The sequence below is a fragment of the Pongo pygmaeus genome, chromosome 21 (assembly GCF_028885625.2).
Source record: "Pongo pygmaeus isolate AG05252 chromosome 21, NHGRI_mPonPyg2-v2.0_pri, whole genome shotgun sequence".
NCBI classification, from domain to species: domain Eukaryota; kingdom Metazoa; phylum Chordata; class Mammalia; order Primates; family Hominidae; genus Pongo; species Pongo pygmaeus.
In genome coordinates this window covers 15,198,961-15,226,131 of record NC_072394.2, presented here as the reverse complement: position 1 = coordinate 15,226,131, position 27,171 = coordinate 15,198,961, and the positions used below count along the sequence as shown (strand labels likewise).

At 39.7% G+C, this 27,171-nt stretch overlaps 1 protein-coding gene across 5 annotated transcripts in view; it reads left to right on the top strand.

Annotated features, from left to right (window-relative positions):
* The window catches only part of RALGAPA2 (Ral GTPase activating protein catalytic subunit alpha 2), a 330,652-nt gene that overhangs the window by 239,851 nt on the left and 63,630 nt on the right, over positions 1-27,171 (top strand). For 4 of the 5 annotated variants that reach the window (XM_063659353.1, XM_063659357.1, XM_063659359.1 and 1 more), the window contains one exon: positions 6,818-6,945. In XM_063659353.1, coding sequence (XP_063515423.1) covers positions 6,818-6,945 — 128 coding nt within the window. Of the gene's footprint in view, positions 1-6,817; positions 7,019-27,171 lie in introns of all 5 variants that reach the window. The other variant, XM_063659356.1, reaches the window with a different exon arrangement.

The window sequence follows — 27,171 nt, the reverse complement described above, 5'->3', positions numbered from 1 at the left end:
ATTTGCTGCTGGTGGAGAGAAATGCATTTGGATTTTTGGTGAATATATTCTGTATCCATTGACTTTGATAAACACTCTTACTAATTCTGACCATTTGCCATAGATTATGTTGGAGATTCTGTGAGTACAGTTATACCATCTAAAAAAAATGACAGTTTTTCTTCCTTTCTAATTCATAATCCTCTTTTTGTGTCTTGCATTACTGTATTGGCAAGGATCTCCAGTGCAAATGTTGGTAGATGTGATGTAGGGGAACATTTCTTTTCTCCTTCACAGTCTCCCACATCAAGTTCTCAATGTTTCACCATTTAGTGGTTGCTCTGGAATTCTGTAGATATTCTAGAACAGATTAGGGAAGTTCGCTTCTATTCCAGGATTGCTAAGAATTTTTTTCCTTAACTGGATTTTGAATTTTATAAAACACTTGTTTAAATGTTTTTTGAGGTGATTACCTGACTTTTCTCATTCAGTCTATTAATGTGGTTGTATACAGACTGATTTTTACTGAAATTTGTATTCTTGGGATATACCCGACTTGGTCATGATATTGTTATTTTTGCACATTATGGAATTGGCTTGCTGATATTTTGTTAGGGTTTTTGTATGCATGTTCATGAGTGAGATTGGCCCCTCATTTTGGTATTAAGATTGTACTAGCCTAATAAAATGAGTTTGTTTTCTCTTTTCCTATACTATGGAAGTTTCTCCAAAATAATAGTTATTTGTTCTTTTGAAGATTTTATTCGAATTTTGTTATTTTGAGTATGGTTATTCAAAGATTTTATAGAATTTGCCAGTGAAGGCTTCTGAGCTGGCTTTTCCTTGTTAAAATGTTTTTTTCTACTATGATTCATCTACTTTAAAGCTCATAGAATTATAGCTCTTATATATCATCTTGTGTCTGTGTTTTCTAAATTGTATTTTTCTTCTCATTTGGCCATTTCATCTAAACTTTCAAATTTATAGGCATAAAGTTACGTATATTTTCTAAGTGTCTATGGTTGGATTCCTTTTTATTTCTAGTATTATTTAGTTGTGCTTTTTTTTTCTTGATTCACCTTGCCAAAGACCTGTCAATTGTATTAGACTTTTTTCAAAGAACCAACTTTTTTTTTTTTTCCAACTTTTATTTTAGATTCCAGGAGTACATGTGCAGGTTTCTTACCTGGGTATATTGCATGATGCTGAGGTTTGGGGTATGAATGGTCCTGTCACCCAGGTACTGAGCTTAGTACCCAATAGTTAATTTTTTGACCCTTGCTCCCCTCCCTCCCCCTTCTAGTAGTTCCCAGTTTCTGTTGTTGCCATCTTTTTATACAATTTTTGTTATCTTTATGTCCATGAGTACTCAGTGTTTAGCTCCCACTTATAAGTGAGAACATGTGGTATTTGGTTTTCTGTTCCTATGTTAATTTGCTTAGGATAATGGCCTCCAGCTGCATCCATGTTGCTGCAAAGGACATGATTTTTTTTTTTTTTTTCTTTATGGTTTCTTAAAGAATTAACTGTCGATCTTGGTTTTCCTTTTATTGTATGTTTGTTTTCTATTTTTTAATGATGACTTTTATCTTTATTAGTTCTTTCCCTCTACTTTCTCTGAATTTGTTTGATTCTTTTGGTTTTTCAGTACTTCTTGAGATGGATGCCTATCTCATTATGTTGCAGTCTTTATTTCTTTCTAATATGAGCATTTGATTCTACACGGTCCCTGTAAGTACTGCTATAAGGTATAAGTTATAATATCTATTAGTCTTACTTTATCAGTTAGCTTAACATATTGCTAAATTTCCATTTCAATATTTTGTTGACCCATGAGTTATTTAGAAGTATATTTCTTAATTTCTAAACATAGAGGTTTGTGCCAATTATCTTTTTGTTGTTGTTTGTTGTCAATAGCTTTTTGGGCACAGAATATGGATTGTAAAATTTCCACCCCTTGAAATTTATTGAGATTTGCTTTATGACCTAGAACAGAGGCCAGCAAACATTTTTTGTAAAGGGCCAGATAGTAAATATTTTAGGCCTTGGGTCTGTCACAACTAAATAACTCTGTCGTTATTGTGCAAAAGTAGCCATAGAAAATGTATAAGTGGGCTGGGCATGGTGGCTCATGCCTATTATCCCAGCACTTTGGGAGGCTGAGGTGCATGGATCACTTGAGGCCAGGAAGTCGAGACCAGCCAGGCCAACATGGTGAAACCCCGTCTCTACTAAAAGTACAAAAAAATTAGCTGGGCTTGGTGGCACAGGCCTATAATCTGAGCTACTTGGGAGGCTGAGGCACTAGAATTGCTTGAACCTGGGAGGCGGAGGTTGCTGTGAGCCAAGATTGAGCCACTGCACTCTAGCCTAGGCAACAGAGTGAGACTCTGTCTCCAAAAAAAGAAAAAAAGAAAATGTGTAAGTGGGTAACTGTGGCTGTGTTCCATTAAAATTTAGTTATTAACTGAAATTTAAATCTCATAATTTTCACATCACAAAATACTTTTAATTTCTTTCCAACTGTTTACAAAGTAAAAAGCATTCTTAGCTTGCAGGCCATACACAAGTAGGTGCCAGGTTGGAATTAGGCCCGGCAGGCTGTATTCATGGATCCTTGGCTGAGGATATGGTCACTTTTTAAAAAGTATTCTGTACATGCTTGAAATGAATGTGTTTTCTGCAGTTGTTGGGTAGAGTATTTTATATGTTTCCATTATGATGAGTTTGTTAGTTGTCTTGTTCAAATCCTCTGTATTCTTGCTGTTTTCTGGAAAACGTTTCCTTGGAAATATATTTAATATTGAAAAGGGCACAAATTGTAAGTATACAGCATGATGGATGTTTTCAAAGTGAACACACTTGTGTAATACCACCCCAGATCAAAATAGAGGATATTGCCAGCCCCCAAAATTCTTGGTCGTGCCCCATCTCAATCACTAATACAATGAAGAAGTGGCCACTATTCTGACTTTTGGGCCTATTGATTTGTTTTACTTGGTTTTGAACTTTCTAGGAATGAAATTATGTAGTATGAACTTTTTAGTGTCTGTTTCTTTCACTCATCATTATATTTGGATTATTTTCATGATGTTACATGTAGTTGTGGTTTGTTCATTTTCATTACTGTGGAATATTCTGTTGGGTGAATATAACACAAACTTTTAATTTGTTCTCCTCTGGATGGACCTTGTGGCTATGTTCTGTTTGGTGAATATGTATAACTTGCCTTTTCATTTTTGTGACGGGCAGTTTTAGAAATTTCTATATAGTCCAATGTATTTTCTTTCTTTAATGATTTATGCCTTTTGTACCCTAAAAAATCCTTGCCTATCCTAAGGTCATGGTGATTTTGTCATATTTTTTTCTGGAGGCTTTATGGTTTTAGCTTTAATATTTCAGTCTATAACCCTCTCAATTTTTGCGCGTGATATGAGATGAAGGTCAACGTTCACTTTTCCATATGGCTCTCCAGTTGTTCCAGTGTCTTTATTGAAACAGACTTTTTTCTTCCACCAAACTGATATGCTGCCTTTATTGCAAATCAATTACCATGTAGGTATGGCTCTATTCTTGGACTCTGTATTTTGTTTTATTGAAATATTTGTTTATCCTGGTACCACTATAATGATTTCTTAATTATTATATTTTTATAGTATGCCATGAAATTAGGTAATATAAGTCTTTTTATTATCATCTTTGACTAATTTATGTCTTTTCATTTCCATATGAACTTAGAAGTATTTGGTACATGTATATTTTTTAAAAGCTTGCCAGAATTTTGATTGGGTTTTGTTGAATCTGTAGCTTAATTTTAGCAGAATTGACATCTTAACAATATTGAAACTTCCAGTCCATGAACATTGTACATCTTTCCATTCATTTAGCTTGTCTTTAATTTATCTCATCACTGTTTGGTAGTTTTCAATATAGATGTCTTGCACAGTTTTGATGCAGTTATAAACAACATTTTTACATGTCTTTTCCCAATTGTTGGTTGTTAACATTCAGAAATATAACTGATTTGAGGAGTATATTGTTTTCTGAGACTTATCAAAATTCACTCACTAATTCTAGTTAAATTTCTTTGAACTTTTCATATATATAATCATGTTATCTGTGAATAAAAACAGTTTTACTTCTTTCTAACCTTTATGTTCCCCTCTTCTCCCCTACCCTTCTTCTTTCTTTCTCTTAATTTTCTTTATTGTAGTGACTAGGATCTTCAAAAATGTTGACTAGAAGAGGTGAACATAGACATCATTGCCTTTTCAGATCCCTTTTAGAAAACACTTAATCGTTCATCATTAATTATGACACCTTTTTCCCCCTTTAAGCTCTCATTAAATTGAGGCATTTCCCTTCTATTCATGGTTTGCTGAGAGTTTTTGTTCTGTTTTGTTTTTCTAATTATGAGTGAGAGTTAAATTTTATTTATTGCTTGTTCTGTGTCTGTTAAAGTCATGTTGTTTTTATTCTGTATTTTGTCAATGTGGATTTTTGCACATTGCAAAAATAAATTGCACTGATGGATTTATGAATGTTAAATGAACCTTGAGTTCCAATGGAAAATTCTGCTTGATAAGATATATTGTCCTTTTTTATCTTGCTGGATTTAATTTACAAAAAATTTATAAAGGATTTTTGCATCATTGCTGAGAGATATTAGTCCATAGTTTTCTTACCATGTCAGCTCTTTATGGGCAGAGACAGTCTCTTATTCATTATTGTATCCCAAGCCCCTTCACCAATGCCAACCACAGAAAAGGGGCTTTACAAATAAATAGTTTTTGAGAAAAGTTTAAAGACCTAGGATGGAGACCCACATTCATTAATTTAAATTATTTAAAATATTAATGAATGTAACTCATTTAGCAGGTATTTGCCTTCCAATTGTGTGTCAGGTACAGTGCTACTCAGAAGGGGTTTTCCTTGTCCATCTCCAGCCACTCCTTCTTTTCTAATTGTTTCTCATGTCTCTAAGCTCTAAACATTGGAAGGCCAGAGGATATAGTCCTTGAGTCTCTTTTCTTGATCTTTTGTTGATGTTATCTGATCTCATGGCTAGAAACATCATCTCTAAGTGAACAGCTCCAACCTAGGCCTTTCCCCTGACTCTAGCGTGGTATAGCTACTTCTGCCCAATACATCATCACTGGATACCCAATAGGCATCTCTAACTTAGCATGTCTGAAGTTGAGCTACTGACCCTCCCTCTTAGTCTTCTCCATTTCAGGAAAACATAGCTCCAGCCTTCCAATGGCCAGGCCAGAAACTGTGGCATCGTCCTTGACACCTCTCTGTCTCTCCCACCTCATTAACCATCCTCAGCAAATCCTGACAACTCTACCTTCAAAATATATCTGTCACCTTTCTCCACTTCTGCTGCCATTCTGATCCAAACCATTACCATCTCTTGCCTAGGTTATTCAGTAGTCACTAGCTAGTCTCCATAATTCCCCTTTGCAGTTTTCTCAACACAGATGCCAAAACAATACCTTTAAAATGTAGATTAGATCATATCCCCTGCTTCCCTAAACCCTCAGGAGGATTTGATCTTACTCAGAGTAGAAATCCAGAATGCTTAAAACTTCCTATAAAGCCCCCTTGTGACCTGCTTGACTTTAGCTCTTAATTCTTCCTTTTACTCGCTTGGCCCCAGCCATGGTGACTTCCTTGCTGTTGCTTAAACATGCTAATTTTACTCCCACCACAAGGCCTGAGCTGTTACTCTGCCTGGAATGTTCTTCCATTAGATGTTCTCATAGCTTGTGGTTTGTGCTGTTTATTCTCTGAAATCTCCAATAAATTCCAAGCTCAATAAATTCAGGGATTTTTGTACTATTCACTGTTGTTTCTGCAGTGAGTAGAACAGTGTCCAACACATAATAAATATTTTCTGAATACATGAATAGGTGAGTAATAAGTGAATGAATATAAGAGTTACATGATCTCATGGAGCTCATGTAAGAATTGTGATCTCATGGAGCTTACAATCTGCATGTTACTGAATAAAATTAAAGAAATTCTAAAGGGGGAAAAAGGAGAGAGAAGAAATAAATCCAAAAAAAGGCAAGTACAGAAACTTGTGAGTTTTCCACATAACAGAAATGGGTTCAGCTAAGAAAAGCCCGTCTCTATTAAAAACAGAAGCTGGGTGTCGTGGTGCAACTGTAATCCCAGCTACTCAGGAGACTGAGGTGGGAGGATGCTTGAGCCCAGGAGTTCCAGGCTGCAATGAGCTATGATTGTGCCACTGCACTCCAGTTTGGGTGAGAGAAGGACACCCTGTCTCAAAAAAAAGTAGAAGGAAATGAAGGTAATGCAGTATCTTGGAAGCAGAGGGGGAAAAGGTCACGAAGAATGAGGACTGTGTAGGACTTTGTAGTTGTTGACAGGGATCATCATCATCTCCTTTAAGAGTAAATATACATCAGGACCCATGGCAGGAACATTACCAGTTCCACAACTGGTTTCAGAGAGATGCAAGGATACTGTGCAGTGAAGCACGTCTGTGTATCATGCATAATTCACATGATGTAGGCACGTAAGAGCAACACCATTTCAGTAAATGACAACAGAAGAGAAAAAACGAAGAACCTGGTAAAATTTTGTCATTGAAAGTTTTGCTGGAGAACCCTAATAGAGGAGCATTGTGGAGCAGTCCTGCTTCACTCAGTTTGAAAGCCCTGGACCTGTGTCCTGTTAAGGTCAGCGTCTGCTCTGTGGGTGACAGCTTACATGCTCATTGCAGATCTGACATCAGTCAGCTACTCTCATATCTTTGATTTGACTTTTATCAGTTTTTAAAATTTGTTTTTCCATTTCAAATCAACAGGTTCCATTTTTTGGGCCTCTGTTTGATGGAGCCATAGTGAGTGGGAAGCTGCTGCCAAGCCTTGTATGTGCCACGTGCATCAACGCCAGCAGGGCTGTGAAGTGCCTCATCCCACTCTACCAGAGCTTGTATCTTTTTGCTTTAAATATGTAACTTACTAACCATCCCAGAATCAAGATTCCTGGCAGTTTTTCATAAGAGGTAAGTATTCAAAACTGAATTGAAGAGGGAAGAGAATTTTTTTCAACCTCTGTTAAAACTAACATAGTGGTTTTTCATAGCACTTGTTAATTTATATTAAATATAATAATTTTATGCTGCATTAAACTTAGAGTTTACTTGCATAATTTACTCACATTCGTTTGTGTCTGAGAAGCTGTGACCATTATGAGATGCTCATATCTCCTTATCTATTTTGCCCCACTTTCAGTCTCATCCTGTATCCCTCTTATTTGTGGCAGCCAATTATGTATAAGTTGAGATGCTGAGCAAAACGTATTGCTCATTCAGAGTGCCTACCAGAAACCAAAGCAAATGAAATGGCCCTAATAAATCAAAGAATGTGGCAGGTACTGCCTGAGAAGTGCAAGTAGGTTTCTGGAAGATCAGAGGAGATAGAAATTGCATCTGGTTGAGAGGAGAGGGAAAGATGTCCTGAATTAAGTTGCATTTGGACTTATCAATAGGAATAGCTAGAAATTCTTTTGTAATTTTCCCAAATCATTGACATTTTCTTCTCTAGTTTCTAATTTTGTTTCCAAAAACAGAAGAAATTTCACTCCTAAAGTTTTTTCCTCAAACATTAATTGGCCTGCTGTTATCCTTAAATTCAAGCATGATCTCAAGTTATAAGAAAAAGAGATTAAGATGGGTGACCTCATAAAATTGATGCGAAAAAAAATTGACCTCCTAATAAAACTTAGAATCTCTTTGTTTCTAATTGGTATTGGTAATAATTTGAAACATATTGTGTTTGACCTCTATATATACTTCTCCCAACCTGATCGTAAGTGATGTGTTGCTATGGCAAGTGAGAGTTGGGGTAGATGAAAACTATCCCATGTGAATAGATATGGTTCATGAAAAAATACCTTTCATTAAAATCCTGGTCACTTCATTGACTGCTATTCTGCCTTTAGATTAAAAAAAAATACATATGCCATGTGGCAACTTAAAATTATCATAGAAATGAGTAGCAGAAAAGAGCTATTAGGTCCCATCTGGTCCCTCCCCCGGGGGCCAGGGCAGGATTATTCCCTTCAGTGTACTCTCTTGTGCTTTGTCCAGGCTGGTGGTGAGTTTGGAGATGGCATTCTTTGCAGTGATTTCCACAACACTCTAGATGTAATCTTATGGCTGGTGTCAATTTGGCCTTCAGCATGGAGTTTTTATTTCACATACCGTTAAAAAGAGCTTCTTGGCAGAAATGAGGAAGAACTATTCAGCAATTAGTTTGTCAGTTTGCATGTCAACTAGGACGAGCTGGGCACTCATCAGTCAAGTATGTTGGACCAAGGCAGCAAAAAAAATATATGTATATTATTTTACAAATGAGAAAATTCCATTTTATATTAATTCCATTGTGACTTTTGTCATGTCACCTTCTCTACTTACTGAACTTCTCATTATAAAATACTTGCTTTGTTATTTTGTTTAATACTGCTTTCTCAAATAAGAATTAGTGTGATACAATTGGAATAATCAGGTTTAGGGAAAATGGTATTTTTAAAAGTTTAAAGGATACTATTCAGCATCACTTTGAAAACTTTTCAAGCAGTGACACATCAGGACTAATGTGGATACCAGCTAGGGCTACTGATGCTATTGTGTGTTAGTAAATGTATTCTAACTCACAAAATAGCTAATTTGACATCTCAAACAACAATATAGTACAGAAATTAGGAAAAATATTTAAAAAACTATTATGTTGATCATTATCAATATTTTTAACTTTTTTTTGTCTTGTACCTGGAGAAAATTTAATTGGTGTTATTCAAATAAATTGTTTAAAACAAGAAATCAACTGGTATACCTAATTTTTTATAGAGATGGAGTTAGTGGTGAAAACTTTGCAATCATTTAACTACTCTATTCTTTTAATTTCTGTCTGCAGAAGGGCTAATATTCAGGACAGAAATAAGGAATATAATAAGAGAAAACAAATAAAATGGAAAACAATAAGAAAAGGGGGAGGGGTTTTTGGATTTTTATTCTTTAAAAATTATTAATTTTAAGAACTGTAGGCCAAGTGCGGTGGCTCATGCCTGTAATCTCAGCACTTTGGCAGGCCAAGGTGGGCAGATCACTTGAGGTCAGGAGTTCAAGACCAGCCTAGCTAACACAGCAAAATCCTGTCTCAAGTAAAAATACAAAAACATTAGCCAGGCGTGGTGGCACACGCCTGTAGTCCCAGCTACTCGGGAGGTTGAAGTGGGAGAATCATTTGAACTCAGGAGGTGGAGGCTGCAGTGAGCCAAAATTGCACCACTGCACTCCAGCTTGGGGGGGTGACAGAGAGAGACTCTGTCTCAAAAAAAAAAAAAAATCTACCTAAGCTATTAATAATTATTTCCTTTATGTTTTGTTAAATCCAAGTCCGCATATGGTTTGGCAAAAGTCTGAACTCCATTGATTATGTCATACCTTATGTCTGAAATTTGCTGCTTCATTGAGATAAGTCTTAGATTTGAATTTTGAAAACCACTGAATAACTTAACAAATTCTAATTATAGGTGTCTTGTTACATTTATTCATTTTGCACACAACTACTATGGACTCACTATTGCCAAGTCCAGTGCTAAGAGCTGAGGCTACAGCAGAGAGAAAGGTAGACCAGGTTTGTGCCTACATGCTTCACAGAGAAAACCCGCACATTGATAAAAACATACATGAATTGAGAGAAGTTCTGTAAAGAAACTTTTAATAAATAGAGAGTTTGAGTAAAGAAGGGTCAGGACACAGAAAGGCCTCTCCGAGGAGAAAGCATTTGGGCTGAAATTGGAGGGATGACAGAGAAGCGGTCCTCAGAGAGCAGGGATGGCATTCCAGGCAGAGGGTACAAGGACTCAGATTGTTCATGAGTGATAAACTTGCGTTTTTCCAGAATTGTATGCATTTTCAAGTCTATCAGGTGCTTGTGATGGACCCAAGAGCTAGATTCCAGCAGAGATGGTGTTCTGGTTGATGCCCGAGGAAGTGAAGCTTCCCTAACTCTTTCTGCTCATGCCCACCTTGTAAGTTCTCATCTTAGCACAGCATCCAGAGTAAACTCCCACAGCTGCCTGATGTCAGGTGCAATAAGTGTGGAGGGAGTGTAGGGCCCACCACCCCCAGCATGTGTAATCTCCCCAAGGGCTGAGGAGATCAGCAGTACCTTGGGCACACCTAGAACCAGGGCTGGCTATATAACCTGAGGGTCCCAGTGCAAAATGAAAATATAGGGCTCCTTTTTCAAAAAATAGGAAAAAATGCCTTTAAAGGTCCTAAAATATAAAGGTTTTCCCATTTGTCTGCAATCTCTCAACTTGTCATGGTATTTTTTATTTGCTATTTAATGTTATTCTAAGTAAAGAAATGTTAAAAATTTAAATTGTTAGCATTATCTTTTTTTAATTTATTTATTTTTGAGATGGAGTCTTGCTCTGTTGCCCAGGCTGGAGTGCAGTGGCATGATCTCGGCTCACTGCAACCTCCACCTCCTGGCTTCAAGTGATTCTCCTGCCTCAGCCTCCCGAGTAGCTGGGATTGCAGGTGCATGCCACCACACCCAGCTAATTTTTTGTATTTTTGGTAGACATGGGGTTTTGCCATGTTGGCCAGGCTGGTCTCAAACTCCTGGCCTCAAGTGATCCACCCACCTCAGCCTCCCAAAATGCTGGGATTACAGGTGTGAGCCACTGCGCCCAGCCCCTAAATTGTTAGCACTATCTTATCACTCGTCTCCCATCCAATACTAGCCAGGCCTGACCCTGCTTAGCTTCTGAGGTCAGACAAGATCAAGTGCGTTTGGAGTGGTATGTTTGCAGACATCCCGTTTTTCTTTATATTGTGCAATGCCAGTTTAATATGCAAATATGAGTATTTAGCTTATATATGGCATCACCGAAATTATGCAATTCATATTTTATAGCTTATGCACGCGTATATATTTTGTTCTTACCAGAAGAGTGGGAACACCACACAAAACCGACTGAGTATTTCACTATGTGCACATATTCTACCAATACTCTGTACTATCAGTTTATTGATTAGCAAGAGAGGATTGACAGGAAAAGAGGCTATGCTTTTTCCTTTCCTTTATTGTCACCATAAATGGTCAGCTAATACAGGGAAGTAACACAACTATGAAAAGATATTATAGGGTTCCTTCGTGTTCATGTTTCTTGGAACACTACTGCTTTCTTTCTGCATTTTAAGCAAGTTCTGAATCAGGAGACTGTGACTCCTCAGGGGAGTCAGCCCCCATGAACACTCAACATAAACGGAACATACTTCCCATATGCAGGTGTTCAGGTTACACGCCCATGAAGCCCTGCCTGCAGCCTGTCCCAAAATACCCCAGTAAAAGGTGGGGATCTCTATTCCTGGGTGTTTATTAGCATTGATTCCCTTCTTAAAGCCTGGCAGCATATCCGTTGGCAAAATTGTATTGGCATATGAGCCAGGATCTGTTACTAAATAAAGCAGCTTGTATGAACAGCCCTACAAGAAAAGTTCATTTACAAGACAAAAAAAATTCTGAAAAGGAATTACTATTACCTGTTTCCCTGGGATCGTAGGTACAGTGGTGAATGCCGACAAAGAAAGGGACATTTCTTTGTCAACTCAGACTGTTTTATATAGGCAACCCTGTATCCCCATTTTGTTTCTGATATTTAGATTACACTTGTTAAGTAGAAAACATTGCCAAACTGCTCATTTCATCCAAATGTCATTCACTTTCTAGGGATCAGAATGACTGTTTTTTAACAAAGGACATGTTTAGTTGAGACCTTGTATAAATCTTTTAGAGAGGGGACATGCATAGCCAAACATTGAACCTGATGACAACTAAAGAAACGAGCCAATGGAATTACTTTGGAGTAGTTATTCTTATCTCTCTGTCCTCTCCCCAGCTAATGACTGATACTTAACTGCCTTAAAATCGTGTCAGTTGGGCTTCAGTTTTTATAATATTTAACTAGAAGTGGAAATGTGGGCAGTTACATATTAATTTTGTTCACTATGTTTAAGAAAATGAAACATTTCTAATTAAGCTGAGGATGGGGGCATTGCTGGAGCAAATTTTCCCTTTGGGGGTCTTTTTGAGAAGTAAATGCAGTTAGAATCAATATCAAAGGAGTTCTTATTTGGGGGCCCTTGGCTGAGTTAACAGTTGGAACTCTGCAGCAAAGGCACATAGAAAACTGAAAAATACCATTGTCTTATATGATTAAAAAAAATGTAAGCACAGTAGGGGTATCTTTGGAAAGTACCCTCAGGAACGGTTCATCCCAGCCCCTTTGTCCCTCCTGGGTTCTCCTGTGATGTCCTCTGCAGGCTAAATCAAATTTGTCAAGTGGAGCCTTCATCTTGTGGCCACTGCTTTTCTGAGTGATGAGGGCCAACTCACCTGCCATCTGCTTTTTCTGTCCCTCATGGGCAATCAAAGAGCCTATTCCTGTGCCTAGAGGGTTGTAAATGGGAAGCTTGCCACATGTTATGTTTACCATTCCCAAGCCAACTAAAGATTCCAAAATCGAACCATGGTCAACTGATAGACGTTTCCACAACCATTTGAGCCAAGGTTTTCATTCTCCTCATCAAATAACTTGTTTCAGGGAAAAGGTTGCCACACAATATGCAGTGTGCCCGTTAGGAGGACTTCACCCTGAATCAAACAGATGGTGGCTTTTTAAAATAAACATCCACTTCAATAGAACAATAGTCTCAATGGCATTCACCATCTCTACTCGCTGTAACTATCAGCATTTGATGGAGAGAACTGGGCTGCCTAAGAAAAAATAATTTTGTATCTCATTCTTTCACAAGTGAGATGTACTTTCATTTTCAGTTAACATATGTGTTTGATAGTACCAGAGTATCTCTCTCTTAGACCCATGACTTTGGAATCTCATTGCTGAATTCTGCTACAAATTTTCACATCTTCAAAAATGACTCCTCTCCCTAAAGCTGTAACAACCTTGTTTCTTTCTTGTTCAGTGGGATCTTTGGTTCTTTTTCCTGGACAGATCTTTAATTTCTTCCATTCATCTCCATACATTTCAGAAAAGAAGTCAAATGGTACCATGTGTTCTATTTTGCCAGGCAGCACCAGTTAGCATTTGTCAACATTTACAGTGCCCCTGCCATGTGCCAGGCACGGTCGTTGCCACTAGAAATAGAAATGTGAAGATACTCCAAATGAGAGGCCAATGTTTGTTCATGGACCAGGCTTTGAAAGAGCACATCATATCATCACATTTGAGAATGACAGATGCTTCCATATGGCAGAGTGTAGAATACACACACACACACACACACACACACACACACACACAGGATGGAGGTGATGAAAGCATTTAAGGGGCCATGGAAGGGGTTCTGAGAGAGAGCAGTGGTCTCATCGAAGGCAGTGGCAGGGGATGGATGATAGACTGGATATCTAGGTAAAGGAGGTGGACTAAGTCAGTGTGGGACCTGCTAGATTTGCGGGGGTGTGGAGAGAATGAGAAGAATAGAACAGTAGTCTCTTGGTGGTATGAGAACAGAATCACAGACAGAACTCTCTGGGCCATTTGAAGAAATGGCTTGAAAGGAAGGGGTAGAGATAAAGAAAGACAGGGGAATAGGAAAGAATGGTTTCACAGAAAAGCAAGAAATAGAGAAATGAAGGGTTAGTTTCAGCAGACTGGCCAAGAAAGAGATATCCTACTGGGTGGTTTTATTCATGACTGGTTCTAGCAGACTCAAGTCTTCACCTGGAGGATTGGGTATAAGAGGACCTAGAACTGAATTACTGCAACGTAAGATGTTAAAACATATCAGATAATAGCAGCACCACAAAGAAAACACTCCTGAGTGAGATCAGCATGTGCCTGTGAATGAAAAATGCATGGGGAGAGGGGCTGCATTTAAGAGCAGCAGCCAGAATGGAGTTATACCCCCAGATGGGAGGGATGGCCATGCTTTTCTAATCCAAATTTCTAAACAGGCCCAAAGCAAAATATAGCTGTAGTGGGGATTTCTACTACTTGATATCAGCTCTGACATACATTCAACCAAAGGTGACATGTGTTTGATAAATTCCTGGCTGGCAGACAATCTCATCTCTCAGAAGAGATGATGCAAACGAGAGGCACTACTATTTTTGTTTTGGATCCATTTCTTAGGAATTTGAAGGAATGGATTTTTGATGTTGGATATTGCAAAAAGCAATGAGCTTTCACTAGAGTTTGTATAAGAATGGGAGGGAAAAAAGAAGAAGAAGAATGGGAAAAAAATGCTGGTAGACCTGTACCCTAGACACTTGGGAACCACCTTACAAAAAGAAGAGTTCAGAGGAAGAAATAGCATATTCCCCTGGGTGGGTTGAGACTGTAAAAGGGAATGAGGAATTAGAGATTTTTAATAAGGGGATTTTTATTAAAAACTTAAAATTATTCCTCTGAGAAAGAAAAAGGGGAGGCATGGAGGAGCAACCAATATAGCTGCACAAGGTTGCATTCTCTGATGCGTTCATAGTTAAAATACTCATATCAGGATTCAAAGAGGAGCTCCTGACTCTGTAAATTAGCAGTTGGGCACTGTTAGCCAGTATCTGAATGACTTCCGTCTTCTCTATCACATCTCCTTCAAATGGGAAGGGACAGAGAAGTGCCTGAGTGGATGAATTAAAACTCAAGTCACTAAGAATACAATCAATCAATCGATCAATCAATCAATCAATGGCTCTTGCAGGTAAGCTCCAGACTTCAGGGCCACCTGTATCTGGCTGTAGAACAAATAATCTCAGAACCACAAGAATTTTTTTTTTAGAAATCATGTAAAATAAAGGATGTACCCAAAATTGGAAACAGGAAAGTATTTTGTTTGTTTTCAAAAAGGATTAAAGGATGAATTTTGGAATGTTGCATGGATCCTTTGTAAAATTATTAGACTAGGTTACTAAATAGCTTGTGAGCCTTCAGAAATGAATATGTTGACAAAGAATAAAGTATCCCGAACACACTTACTGTGTGTTTTATAAGATTACTATTTTCAGAGATTAGAGGAAGCATATACATCTTGATTTTGGTAATATATAAAATAAAATATTATCATCTGGCAGGTATAAGAGAGAAATATGGGCCCCTGAGAGTTGGGTGATTTCACTGTGGCCAAATCTAAAATGCATTAATTCATGGGCACCAGTCAGCGAGAAGCTTTCTGTGTCTTGTGTGGTTTCGATGCCACAGCTTTGCTGTTAACCCCTCTTCCAGTCAACAGTTTTTTCAGTAACTTTCACAAAGGTCTAAAACATGTTTATCAAGCCACCATTTGTCAGAAAGCTGAGAGGGTTAACTAATTTGACACGATGCAAAGTCACACATTAGGATTATCTCAACAGATGAGAGACTTCCAGGCCCAAGCCGGCAAGATGAGGTTTAAGAGGGCAAAATGTAACGTTATGTACTGGGCTTTGGATAATCAGCTGCCTGAGTACAGGGTGAGTGTGATGTGGTTTCATAGCAGTCATTGTGAACAATGTCTGAGGATTTCAATTGGCCACAGATTGGAGATGAGAGATGAGAGTGATGCAACAGCCAGCCACACCAGCATTCTCTTGAGACCTCTGCATAGGAAACATGTGGTCCAGTCACAGGAACTACAGCCTGTGCTCCTGCAGCCTCAGGGAGCATCCAAAGGTGGTGTGCAGCCCTGGGGCCACATTTTAAAAGGGACCTCGACCAACCCAGAGCCTATCCAGAGAAATTGTAACCAAATGGGGAGCCATTAAAACCAAGAAGTAATTGTTTCAGGAGTCTGAGAGGTATTAAAAGAGGATGTCAGTCTGCAGAACTGTGACCAGTGAATAGAGGCAACCAGGAAGCAGCTTTATCTCAGTGTCAAGTCAAACATTCAAAAACCAGAGTGGGCAGACCAGCTGCCAGCACACCAAATCCAGCCCACAGATGGGCTTTGTTTTAACTGCAGTTGTCCTCCTCACATTACCAAAAAACTAAACTAAAAATTGAGTTTGTCAGCCATGCTGAAAAATTGGGAGAGTTTGCATTTTAAAAAAATCTAGACTTTTGACTTCTCCTGAAGAATCAGAGTATCTGACCCTACGGGGCCTTCCTTCTACTGACAGCAATCAGTCTCTCCACAGAATATGTGCTGTCCTGGTCACCACAGTCCCTCCTGGTGTCTCCCCAGTGCTGAGGCCTGGTGCCAGGCACCACCACCATGGCACCCACCATTTGGTCTCTCTGAGTTGGTGAGAGGGCTAATGGGCCAAGCAGGTAAAACAGTGCCTATTCCTTGGTGAAAGCCCAGCAAGCGTTACCTGCAATTGTTCTATATTATCAGCCTGGCCCTTGCAAATACTGGAGTTTCAAACCTCTGTTGTAAAAACTGGAACCACCTAACTGTGGAGTTAGGCCTCAGAAATATTTCCTTTTTTACCATTGTGGATATTAAAATAAAGGCTGGTAGAATGCTGTTCATTCAGTGCCTTGCAGAAGGTCCTCTTCTGTGTGAAAGGCTGGTTCCCTGGGGTAGGAGCTGCCCTCCACTCTTGGTGCATGGAAATGAGGCCCGTGAGAAGTGTGAAGGTGCAGGAGAAATCTTGAGAGAAGGTGGTACACTCTGCTATTTTTGGTATAGAGTGACATCTCACTGTTAGAAAAAAGACCATCCTTTCAGAAGTTATTCTCAACCTCACAGCCTGCGGAGAAACCAGGCTGATTCTCCACCTAGTGGAATATCAAGGACTGCCTCATTCTTCGTTCTTCCTCTCTTGCCTCCCTCTCTCAGGTCCGTCCTCATTGGGTCACTGCGTCTCACTGCCAGCCATCACAGGGAGCATGCTGCTTCCCATTGGGATTACCCCTAACCTGAGAGTCCCCTCTCAGCCACTCTGTTATACCCCACCCTTCACACTGCCCTTGAGACCCTCCTGTGCCAAGGATCCCTCACCCTCCCATAGTCGTCTCTGCTCTGACTCACTCCTTGCCAGCCTGAACCTCCTCTGTCCTCTGTCTCAGATGTGGCACTCCTGCCACAGTGTTGGCTTTCCCAGTGGGGGCCTTGTTTCCATTCTGCTGCTGTCCCCTAGTATATTATGAGAGAGAGAGAGAGAGAGAGAGAGAGAGAGAGAGAGAGAGAGTGTGTGTGTGTGTGTGTGTGTGTGTGTGTGTGTGTGTGTGTGTGTGTGTGTGTGTGTGTGTGTGTGTGTGTGTGAAGGCCTGCGGGGTGAGGGAAGAAGCTGGAGAGTAATTTGGTAAGAAACATTTTGGAAAACAGAAGCCAAAAGTAAATCATATTTTATAAAATGATACTTTTTCAAAATTGAAAGCCTTAATTGCCCAAGGTGAAATATAGCCTTAGGAATAGAATATGTATGCATATATATGTATATAAATATACATTAACTCCCTCTTTTCCATTTTTGAATGTTTAGTTTACAGCTGGATCCTGAACACTTAAAATAGCACCTGACACATAGTAGGAACTCAAAAATAGGATTCAAGAGGAAGCAAATAATTTTTACCGAAAAATTGGGTTTTGTGTTTTTTTCTTCTTAGTGGCTGTTCTGTGCATATTTTTATTGTGCTCTAAATAATCATTCTAACATTATCACCCCTAAGTTATTGAAGGACATTTATATGGGAATCTTGGCAATTAGAATGGTAACTTCATATTTGATTTGAAATTAACAGAATCTTATTGAGATCGCTATAAAGGAAGTGATCCCATTTTCTTAGAGCCATTAGTTTATTTAGTTGGTTTTTGAAAGAGAGATTGAATTCAAACATTGTTAAAGTCAGAAACCTTGCAGACGAGAAGGAAGTGGGAGGGAAATGTAATGTACCATCAAAGCCTTGGCCTCCTGAGAAAGGAGTGACTCTCTAGACCTGGGTCAGAAAGAAGTGTCTGAAAAGGCCTAATTTCATTGTCAGAGTCCATTTATAAATCCTAGGGACCTAGTTGTGGGGTTTTTTTTTTTAACTCTTAATTGTATGTAAATTGTATACACATAAATAAAACGGGCTTGTAATGCCTAAAGGAAGCTCTCCATGGCTCTGAGACTTGGAGCGGGTGGGCCTTGGCTGAGCATGCAAATACTGACAGCTGAAGTCACTTGTTGGAAAGTCCGCAAACTCTGGTTACAGCTGCATTTGTCAGTAGCTTTAAGGGAAGTGTAATCAGCCAGAGAGATTAATTTGCATCTCAATTAGAAAAGAGTCTGGAGGAAGCACTAGGGTCTGTTGCAGGAAGGTTGTGGAAGAAATCTCACCAAGCACAAAAGCCTCCTGGCGCTTCGTCCTCCAGCTGAGTGGAGGACAATATCTGAGGTTTCGTTTCCATAGGGACCAGAAGCTTGCTGGGCCCCAGAAGAATCTCGGGTTTGCACCGTAATCATTTGGTAATGATGACACAAATTCCACTGTTGTTCCCAAATACATTTTTGCTATTAGAAAGCTGTTAGAAAAGTGGAAATGGTCATCATATCAAAAGCGTGCAAGAGGGTATTTGCTGACCCGACTTACCTTTTTCATAGTGCTGCTAGGATTGCTAAGCATTTAACATTTATTAATGTCTGAGTATTCAAAGAGCAAAAGGTCATTCCATAAATGACAATATTTCTTTAGCGTTCAGATGGTTACTTTGGGAATGACAGAGCTTCAAAGGGAGCCATTATTCCTGATTCTTCCACACTTTTCAGCAGTAGGCAAACAAGATTATAAATTTTAAAACACAGGCAAGGAAGAGACATGGAATCTTCTGGCCATGAAGCATAGAAAAAAGTCTGGCCATTACAGGACTTTTTATAATCCTAATGAATCCTAATAAAATCATAATTTAAAAAAGCACAAAGTAGTCTAAATTTATTAATTTTCCCTTTAAATATTATCTAGTCATTTTCATAGGCTTTAATACTTATATCAGATAGGTCCTTTGTTTTCGGAGGAGTTCTTAATATTATCAAAAGCGGGTACAAAGCCTGGTGAGATCTAAAGCTGTCTGAACCGTTTATCCATGCCAAATCAGTAACTCAACCAGGAAGGCCCACCCTTGGCATTTTTGGAAGAAGACTTTTATTTCAGGTTTATTTTGTTCTCTCTTAAATAGTTAATTCATTGGCCCCAGCTTCAAAGTGAGAAAACAAACAAAAAACAGTGAGACAGAAAAAAAAAAAAAAAAAAAAAACCTGAATCCTACATTATAAACTGTTGACTACAAACTGAATTCTTTTAAAAAAAAAAAAAAAATCAGGGTTTTAAGCCCATCCTCCTATTCTGGAAAGGGAAGGGAACAAGTTTCCTAAAGACAATCTCCTCTGGTGCCCACAAACTGAAATACCACATTGCAGTGAGACATCAGAACCTCTTAATCCAACATTAATCAAATTTCAGTTTACTAATTATCAGTCCCATTTTGAAAGGAACTGAATGCCGTAAACAGCATCCACAGAACATTTAGTGGACTGTGGGATTATAAGCAATATTTTGAAAGTGAGACTTTCTGTTATTCAGATCTCTAAAAAGGATAATACATGCCTTATTAGAATAAGAGACGCTGCAAAGCCAAAGAAGGACAAAGCAGGCAAGTCCAAATGGTGGTCCCTTCTGTGCAGAGTCTGCCCTGGTGTATGCAGTGAGCTCCCAGCAGGTTTCTGTGCTGGAGTAATTTGCAACACACTCAAGTAAATTTTTTAATCAAAGCAGAATACTTTTTTGGTAATCTGGGGGGTGAGTACGACCCAAATGCCATTATGTTAGCCTTGAAAGGGTGTCCTTTCTGTTTTACTACTGAGGAATTTTACCAAACTCTAAAAGGAGTACTTTGAATTTTGTGCATCAGATACATTTCTGAGGCCCTGTGCTTTTTTGAAAGCCTTAGATAGAGACCACTGGGGCCAGGGTGGGGGAAGGAAGGATGCTGCAGGGTTCCGTGCTGGTGCCCACTCCCTTTTCTCCTCCGTGATGATCAGGTGTCCCGTGTGCCAGCCCTAGGGAGTCCAGATGCACTTTAATGTTTACATTGTGTTTTGCACATGGCTTTAACACATTCAACATGAGAAGTGCACAGCTGCTTTCGTTTCTAGTAGGATAGCATGTCCCCAAAATGCCACAATATTTTAAATAGCCAACTCTTGGGTGATTTCTCATTATTCCTTAGAAAACCTACATCTGATATCCTGTATGTTCAAATGGTCTTTTTGTAACTCTTTTCATCAGAATCACAAAAATGAAATGCTGCAATGTTTAGTGGCTTGTGATTTTTATCTTTCCTTAGCTTATTTTTTCTAATGCTTTATTTCAGTCTTCAATCTTCCTCTTTGGTCCTAGGATATAAAAGAGCACAGAATATGTTGTCCCTCTGCCTCGTCCACTTGTTTAAACTCTCCAGCACAAAGCTTTGGTCCTTAATCCACCAACATCAATGAAGGGGCTGCCTCCTGAAAACTCAGGGTCTGCTTGTCATGGAACAAGCCAGCCCTTAAGATGCCAAGTCCCTTTGGTTCTCCCTTCATTTGCCTATGAAGTGGGATGTGAGTATATCAGTGCATCCCGGCTTTGAGGCAGATGTATGCCTGGAAGTGCAAAGTCTCATACCTCCACAAAGGGTAGGGCAGGCTTGCTGGCTGATGGGATTCTGAATTTATAAGCAGAGTTCCAGAATTCCCCCAGGGCCTACTTTTCAAAGGCAAATTAGTATGTTTGCAACTTGATCCCTGGGCAACTTTTGACAGTTGTTCTAAGAATAATAAAACAGATGGACAGAATAGATTTTGGGGTCTCCATCCAAACTGCCATCCTCAGTGGAATTTAAAGAAGGCGTAGAGCTGATGGAGAGAGCTGCTGCTGCTTACTATCATGCTCTGCCTTTAACATCCAAGAGCCATAGCTTTCTCCCAGAAGATGGCAACTGTCATCACATTACATTTGCCTGCTGAGAGTTCAGCTTAGCTGTGATATGTGTTTTCTTCCCACCTTTGAAATTAAAAGAATTGATCTCAGTTAAATTGAATTTATACTCCAAAGAAACCAATTTTAATAAGAATATCAGTAAAAATGTAAGTTAGTTTTAAATTTAAGGAGTATTTCCATATAATTTTTATATGAAAAATTATATGAAAAATTTTATAGGGCTTGTTCCCCTATAAAAAGAAGAGCCTCTTTAGAATGTCTCAGAAATACCGTTTACTCATTGATTTAGAAAAATAGAATGTATGCCTCTTTAACAGGATAAACATTCTTTGCTTATAATGACATGCACATCAGAAGACTACATCAGAAAACGACATCTAAATTATTTGAATAAAAAGAAACAGATTGGTTTTGTACTTATGCTCTATAATTTTGTCAAATGCATATAATTTTTGCAGAAAGTTTGACTAAGGAAAGCACTTCACATAAACCACTCCATTTTTTGTAGAATTTTAGCCTAAGTGTGGGTTTCAGCTCAGATTGGGATGAGATGCGCTTTTCTTTTAACTTATATTGGCTTTCTCTGACATAAATTTCCAGACTCTGATTCCACACTCCTTCTCTCTGGATTAATTTGCCCAGTGATCACTTTTTTAGGTCATCAAGATTCAATAAGGTAGCAGGTCAGCCATGCTTTGGAGTTCCAGAGCTGCTGTGTGCTGTCAGAGCTGGTATGCCCTTATGTGTGCACGAGCTGAACTGACAGTTTCCTCAGTGGATTTGTTATGTAGACCAGTTGTTTAACTAGAATGCCCCTGACAATAACTCAGTGGGATAGTAAACATGTTTTGTTTGTTTTTTAATTTAGGGAAACATAAAGCAATGTAAAACCTTTTTCTACGCCTCATGTTGGGCCATGTAACTGACATCATAACACTGGACCCTTATGGTCAAGTCTTGGTTCTCAGTGAGAAGAGTTCTCGCACAGAAGAGTTTGGAGATATTCTCTTTCCTTCATGGCAGCAATTTTACTACAAGAGCCAGATAAATTTTAAAGTGTGTCTTGTTTATTGTTATGCCCAGCTTAGCAGATAACATGTCATAGCTGACCTCAGAGAGACCTTGGGTTTTGATGTTAGTTTAAATTAAATAATAACTTAGTTTTTTGGCTTTGAATGCTTTACCTCTGTCAGTTTCCTTACTCTAAAATGAGGAAAATAATCCCTCCAGGACAGATTATTGTGAGGATGTATGGAATGAAGTATATATAAATATGAGACTGAAGAATGAATGAACAGATGAGCTGCTGCATGCAGCAGTATAGAGGAGGGCCTGGCCCCTCGCTTGTTCTCCCAGCCCCCACTAGGAGAACATCTCAGGGCCCAGACCCTGCCACATGTGCCGTGGTAAATCAGGGTGGCCATGCTTCCGTGTTCTTCCTGCAGCCAACATCGGTATAGCTGTGGCAAGCACTGTAGAGGGCAGGCAGAGGTCAGTGGCCTCGGGGGGCTTCACGGCCAGGAAAGATTATAACTGTGACATAGGGTAGGATTCGGCCTATGCTCTGGGAGAGGCATGTGGTCAGTGCCCAGTGAGTATTTGTTGAGTCACTGCAACACAAGATACAAGAGAGAGAATCAGTGGGCCATGGGAGCTCGAAGGGAAAAGATTATTTCTAGCTGCTGCTTCAAATAATTCACATGTTTTTGTGTACCTCTCATTAGTTATCTCTTCACGTGTGTGTCATCTACAACTTGATAGGCGGGAAATGTCATAACTTTGTTAATTTGTTTGTTTTACAAAAAGATATTCATACGCTGATTATAATTTATTATATTGGTGTCCATGGCCCATTCCAAGGTGCTAAGGCATTTTTTCAGGGCGCAAGGGTCTTGGTGAACAGCATGCTCTTGAGGCTGTATGGTCGCCACTCCCCATTCCATTCCAGAGGAGGGCACAGAGGCCAGACTGTTGCAGTCCTCACTTTAGTGGGTGAGGACACCAGCCTCCAACCCACTACCTACCTCAGAAGCCTGCAGGCTTTTTCTTATTACATACCCCACCCAAAGACCTTAAAAAAAAAAAAAGCAAAAAACCTCTTAAGCATGCCATTCAGTAGTGCATATACTGATTTATTTTAAAGTATATACAAGTTCTGCTTTACTAGTACATTATGACATTATAAAGTATAGTCAATACTGAGAATTTTTAAAGGATGCAAGAAAGAGGAAATAATACTCTGAAGTATTTTATATTCAATAGTGTAAAACTGTTTTGCTTTTATTAAGATATCAGTAGTGCTTTAGTGAGTGCGGTGGAATTAAAATGTGCTGCTTTATTTTTATAATCTTAGTTTAATAGTTCTGTGATTCAGTGATTCCAAGGGGTCCATCTAAGCTCAGTGTATTTTGATAACTTGGTTTCATAGCCGGAAACAAAACTTTACAAAGAGGACATAGACCAGCTGGAGCAGATTGTTGTCTTGACCTCCTAAATTACAGGTTCATGCTCAGTTTACATTCTTAGCCACCAGTTCTATGAAGGTTCCTGTTGACATTTGGAAGGAAATTTCCATCTTCCTTGATGTGAGATCAGTTGTTGTATTCGTATATATATATATATGTATTTTTTTTTTGACAAACAGATTAAAAATGTACTCAGCTCTTATTTGGAAGGTTAGAAACAAATAAAATTCTGTTTATGAGTGTTTTGATGATAGAGATATGAGTGCTTTCTGAAAACAGAAACCATCTTCAACAATAAATTCCCATGCTGAAGGCAACATTTTCCAACATCTCAATTGAAGGCTTTCTCTTTACAGCATGTTTCTTTCAAATAGCAGTTACTCTCTCACTCAGTGTCAGAGCTCTCCTTTTCTTTTGTGGGAGCAGTATCTTTCTTCCTAAAGGAATGGCTAAGGGTGCATTGCTGACTGTGGCCTCCTCCCCAGTCTCCTCGGAGCGTCAGCCAGGGCCAGCGACTAAAGTGTGAGTCAGCCACGTCACTGCCAGCTCACCCTCACCAGGGGCCCTGCCTCCCTCAGCATCCAGGCCTACAGGGGAGGCCTGTGCCCTCCGTGCCCCCTGCCTCAACTGCTCCCCAGATGCCCACGTGGCATGTTCCCTCGGCCCCTCTTCGCTGTCTCCCTGTGTGAGAGCCCCCCACACATGTGCACCCACACCTCCCAGCACTGCCTGGGCTGCCCATGCTGTGTGTTCCCACAGCCTTTATCACCCTCTCAGTTACTATGTAATTCACTGATTTTACTCATACCGTGCCCCCTGCATGAGGGCAGAGATTTCTGTCTGCTTTGTTCACTGGTGCCTCCAAGGGTGAGAGTGGAAATATTTAACAGTGGGTACATAAGGGCACCAGTTGGGCACTGACCAGGACACCAGCCATGCGGGTGTTTTCCAGGTGAGTACCAACCCTGGATGTAGCCTCAGCACCTGCTGCAGAGTAAATATTTTTTCAGTGAGTACACGCCGAATGAACGAATTCAGCTCCTTGTCATCACAGAAAAGGTCACCAAATTTAGGACATTTGTCTTTCGATAAAAAAGCAAAATGAGTAACTCATCTTTATATTCAACTTTCAGCTTTTATAAGATCTTTCCTGTGAGATAAATGGCAAACTTGTGTGTGCGACAAAAGATTTCCATGTTCATGCTCTGCCTCAGAACAGTGAATTGTAAAGATAATATGATTTATAAAATAATAAAGTTCAACACTTCAGTTTGGAGGCTCATGTAAACCGTGGTACCTCACCCTCTGCTGAAAGTGAATGAGGGCTCTACTGCCAGCCCCTCGCTCCCTCTCCTTCTCTTTCTTAGTACAGCTCATACATTGAACCTGACCTGGGACAGTCTGATAGATTGACCTAGCAAGAAGGGTGCAAGTGTCAGGCACATGTTAAATTTCAGTAAAGCTGAATTGAGTTCATCATTGGAGATAAAAAGATAAATATTAATAGAAGTCCTAACATTGTCTTCTCACATGAGAGTCTGCAAACTTGCAAAATTAAGCATAATGATTTTTGTAAGAGCTGGACGTGGTGTTGCAAGTTCCAGCTACTCAGGAGGTGGGAGGATCACTTGAGTCCAGGAGTTTAGGCTGTAGTGCAATATGATTGTGCCTATGAATAGCCTGCAGACACTGTCTCTTAAAAAAAAAAAAAAAAGGAACTTTGTAAAGATTTTTGCAGAGATTTTTAAAGGCAAAATGGTGGAGGGAGGCTCTTCTATGGTTCTGTGGGTTGACTGGGCTCAGCTGCGTGGTTCTTACCCAGGGTCTCTTACGTCTGGCACCTGCACTGGCATAGCTGGAACAGCTTGGGGCTGGCCAGACATACCTGGCTCAGCAGCCCCTCCACTTGGCTAATTTGGGTCTTTTTGCAGCAGTCAGGCTTCTGACATGGCTGCTGCAGGCTCCAGAGATCCAGGTGGAGGTGCCAGCTTCTTCACAATAGCACTTTGGAAGTCTCAGAACTATTTGGCCACAGCAGGTCACAAGGCCAGCCTAGATTCAAGGGAGGAGAGTGAGCCTGTTGTGAGGTAAGCAGCAGCCTGCCTGTCCGAGGAGGGCCACAGGCCAACGGACATTTCTCTCTGTCTTCCATAGCTGGTGTAGCACTGACCACACTGGGTGAGGGGCTCACTATGAGGCGTCTGCCCCTCCACTGGTCAGCAAGTTCCTTAAAGGCAAAGCTATGTGTTATTTATCTTTCAGTCTCTGGCATCTAACATCATAAGAGGTCAGTAGATGTTAGTTGGATTAAAATCAGAAATGCAAACATTTTAAGGAATTTCTAATTAGGGGAAAGTAGACTCTAGTGCCATTTATGTAATTACACCACAGGATGTCTTTACAATGTGCATGGGAGGAAATGACTTAATATGGATACTAAAAAGATAACTGATTTAAATAATGACTTCTAAATCCAGAGAGTTAAATCATAAAAGCAATAGAGTTCACTCTGCTCCTGTGTCCACAGAAGCAAGTGTTTGAAGTGTGCATTTTGTTCCTGCTGCACTTGATTTCCTTGAGCTCCTTATTTTCACTTTAACTTGGTCTCATGAATCCTGATTTTATATTGCTTTCAAAAATCATGAGTTTTGATGTACCTCATAATTGTATTTGACTTTTTAGATGAGTTTATATCTTTGTGCCTTGGAAGTTGTCTCCCCCAAAATCTTTTGAAAACCATATTGTATCATTGAGATATCTTTAAGGAGAATATCCGTTTGGACCAATTTTTTAATGTTTTGCTTTAAGTAGGGGGAGGCGTCAGCTTTTAGTGGGGAAAAGGATTGTGTCTTTTTATAGTAAGAGCCGGCCTGATGGCTCTGGTGAACCTCTCAGCCGCTGGAGGAACATTCTTAAAGATGTATCCACATTGCTCTGACCGCTTCTTAACATGACCTTTGGCAGTCCTCTGTGGCAGTGGTTTGTCCGTTCTGCCTTAGAGGACCATAGGAATGCCCATCCTAGGCTTTTGTTGCATGTGTTTTTTAAACAGCCAGAGATCTCACATGGCATCTTTGGATCTCGTGACCAGCTGACAGGAGAGGAGGTGGTGGTGACATTCCAGCCTTTGGCCCGATCCCCCAGCTCTTTAGTGTTTCCATGCACGTTATAGTAACTCATGGGTGATGTGAAGGAGTGCCGCTCCGCATTTGGAACCACGGCCTTCTGCCAGAGCAGATCAATACTTGAGCTGTCTGTCTCTAGCACTCACCTTCCTTTCGCACGGCAAGACCCTTCTGCAGGCAGCGATCGATAGCTCTAATCCGTGGCAGCCTGCAGCAAGTCATGCGAGGCAGAGCACTTAGGTGGCATTACACGGGACTGTGGAGGCAGCAGCTCCGGGGCTTAGATTCATAACACCCTTCCTAGGGACACATTCTGTTTGTAATGTGTACTTTTTATAATCTCCGCCATGGATCACCATTCCTCTGAAACTTGATTCAGGGAAATGGACATGTGTTTGTGTTTGTGTATGCATGTGTGAATTACAGACAGATATTCATTCCCTTCTCAGACTTTGTACCCGCCCTCCCTAGTGCTGCTCCAGACCATCACTGCGTCACTACACACCTGGGCTTTGTGCTGTAATTATTTCTAGTCTGGGTATTTTTAAAACATTAAAACCTTAAAAATATATATATTTGAAATCCCAGTAACTGAAGAGCATTCTTACTCTAGCATGTACTTTCCCACAAAACATCATTAGAAGACA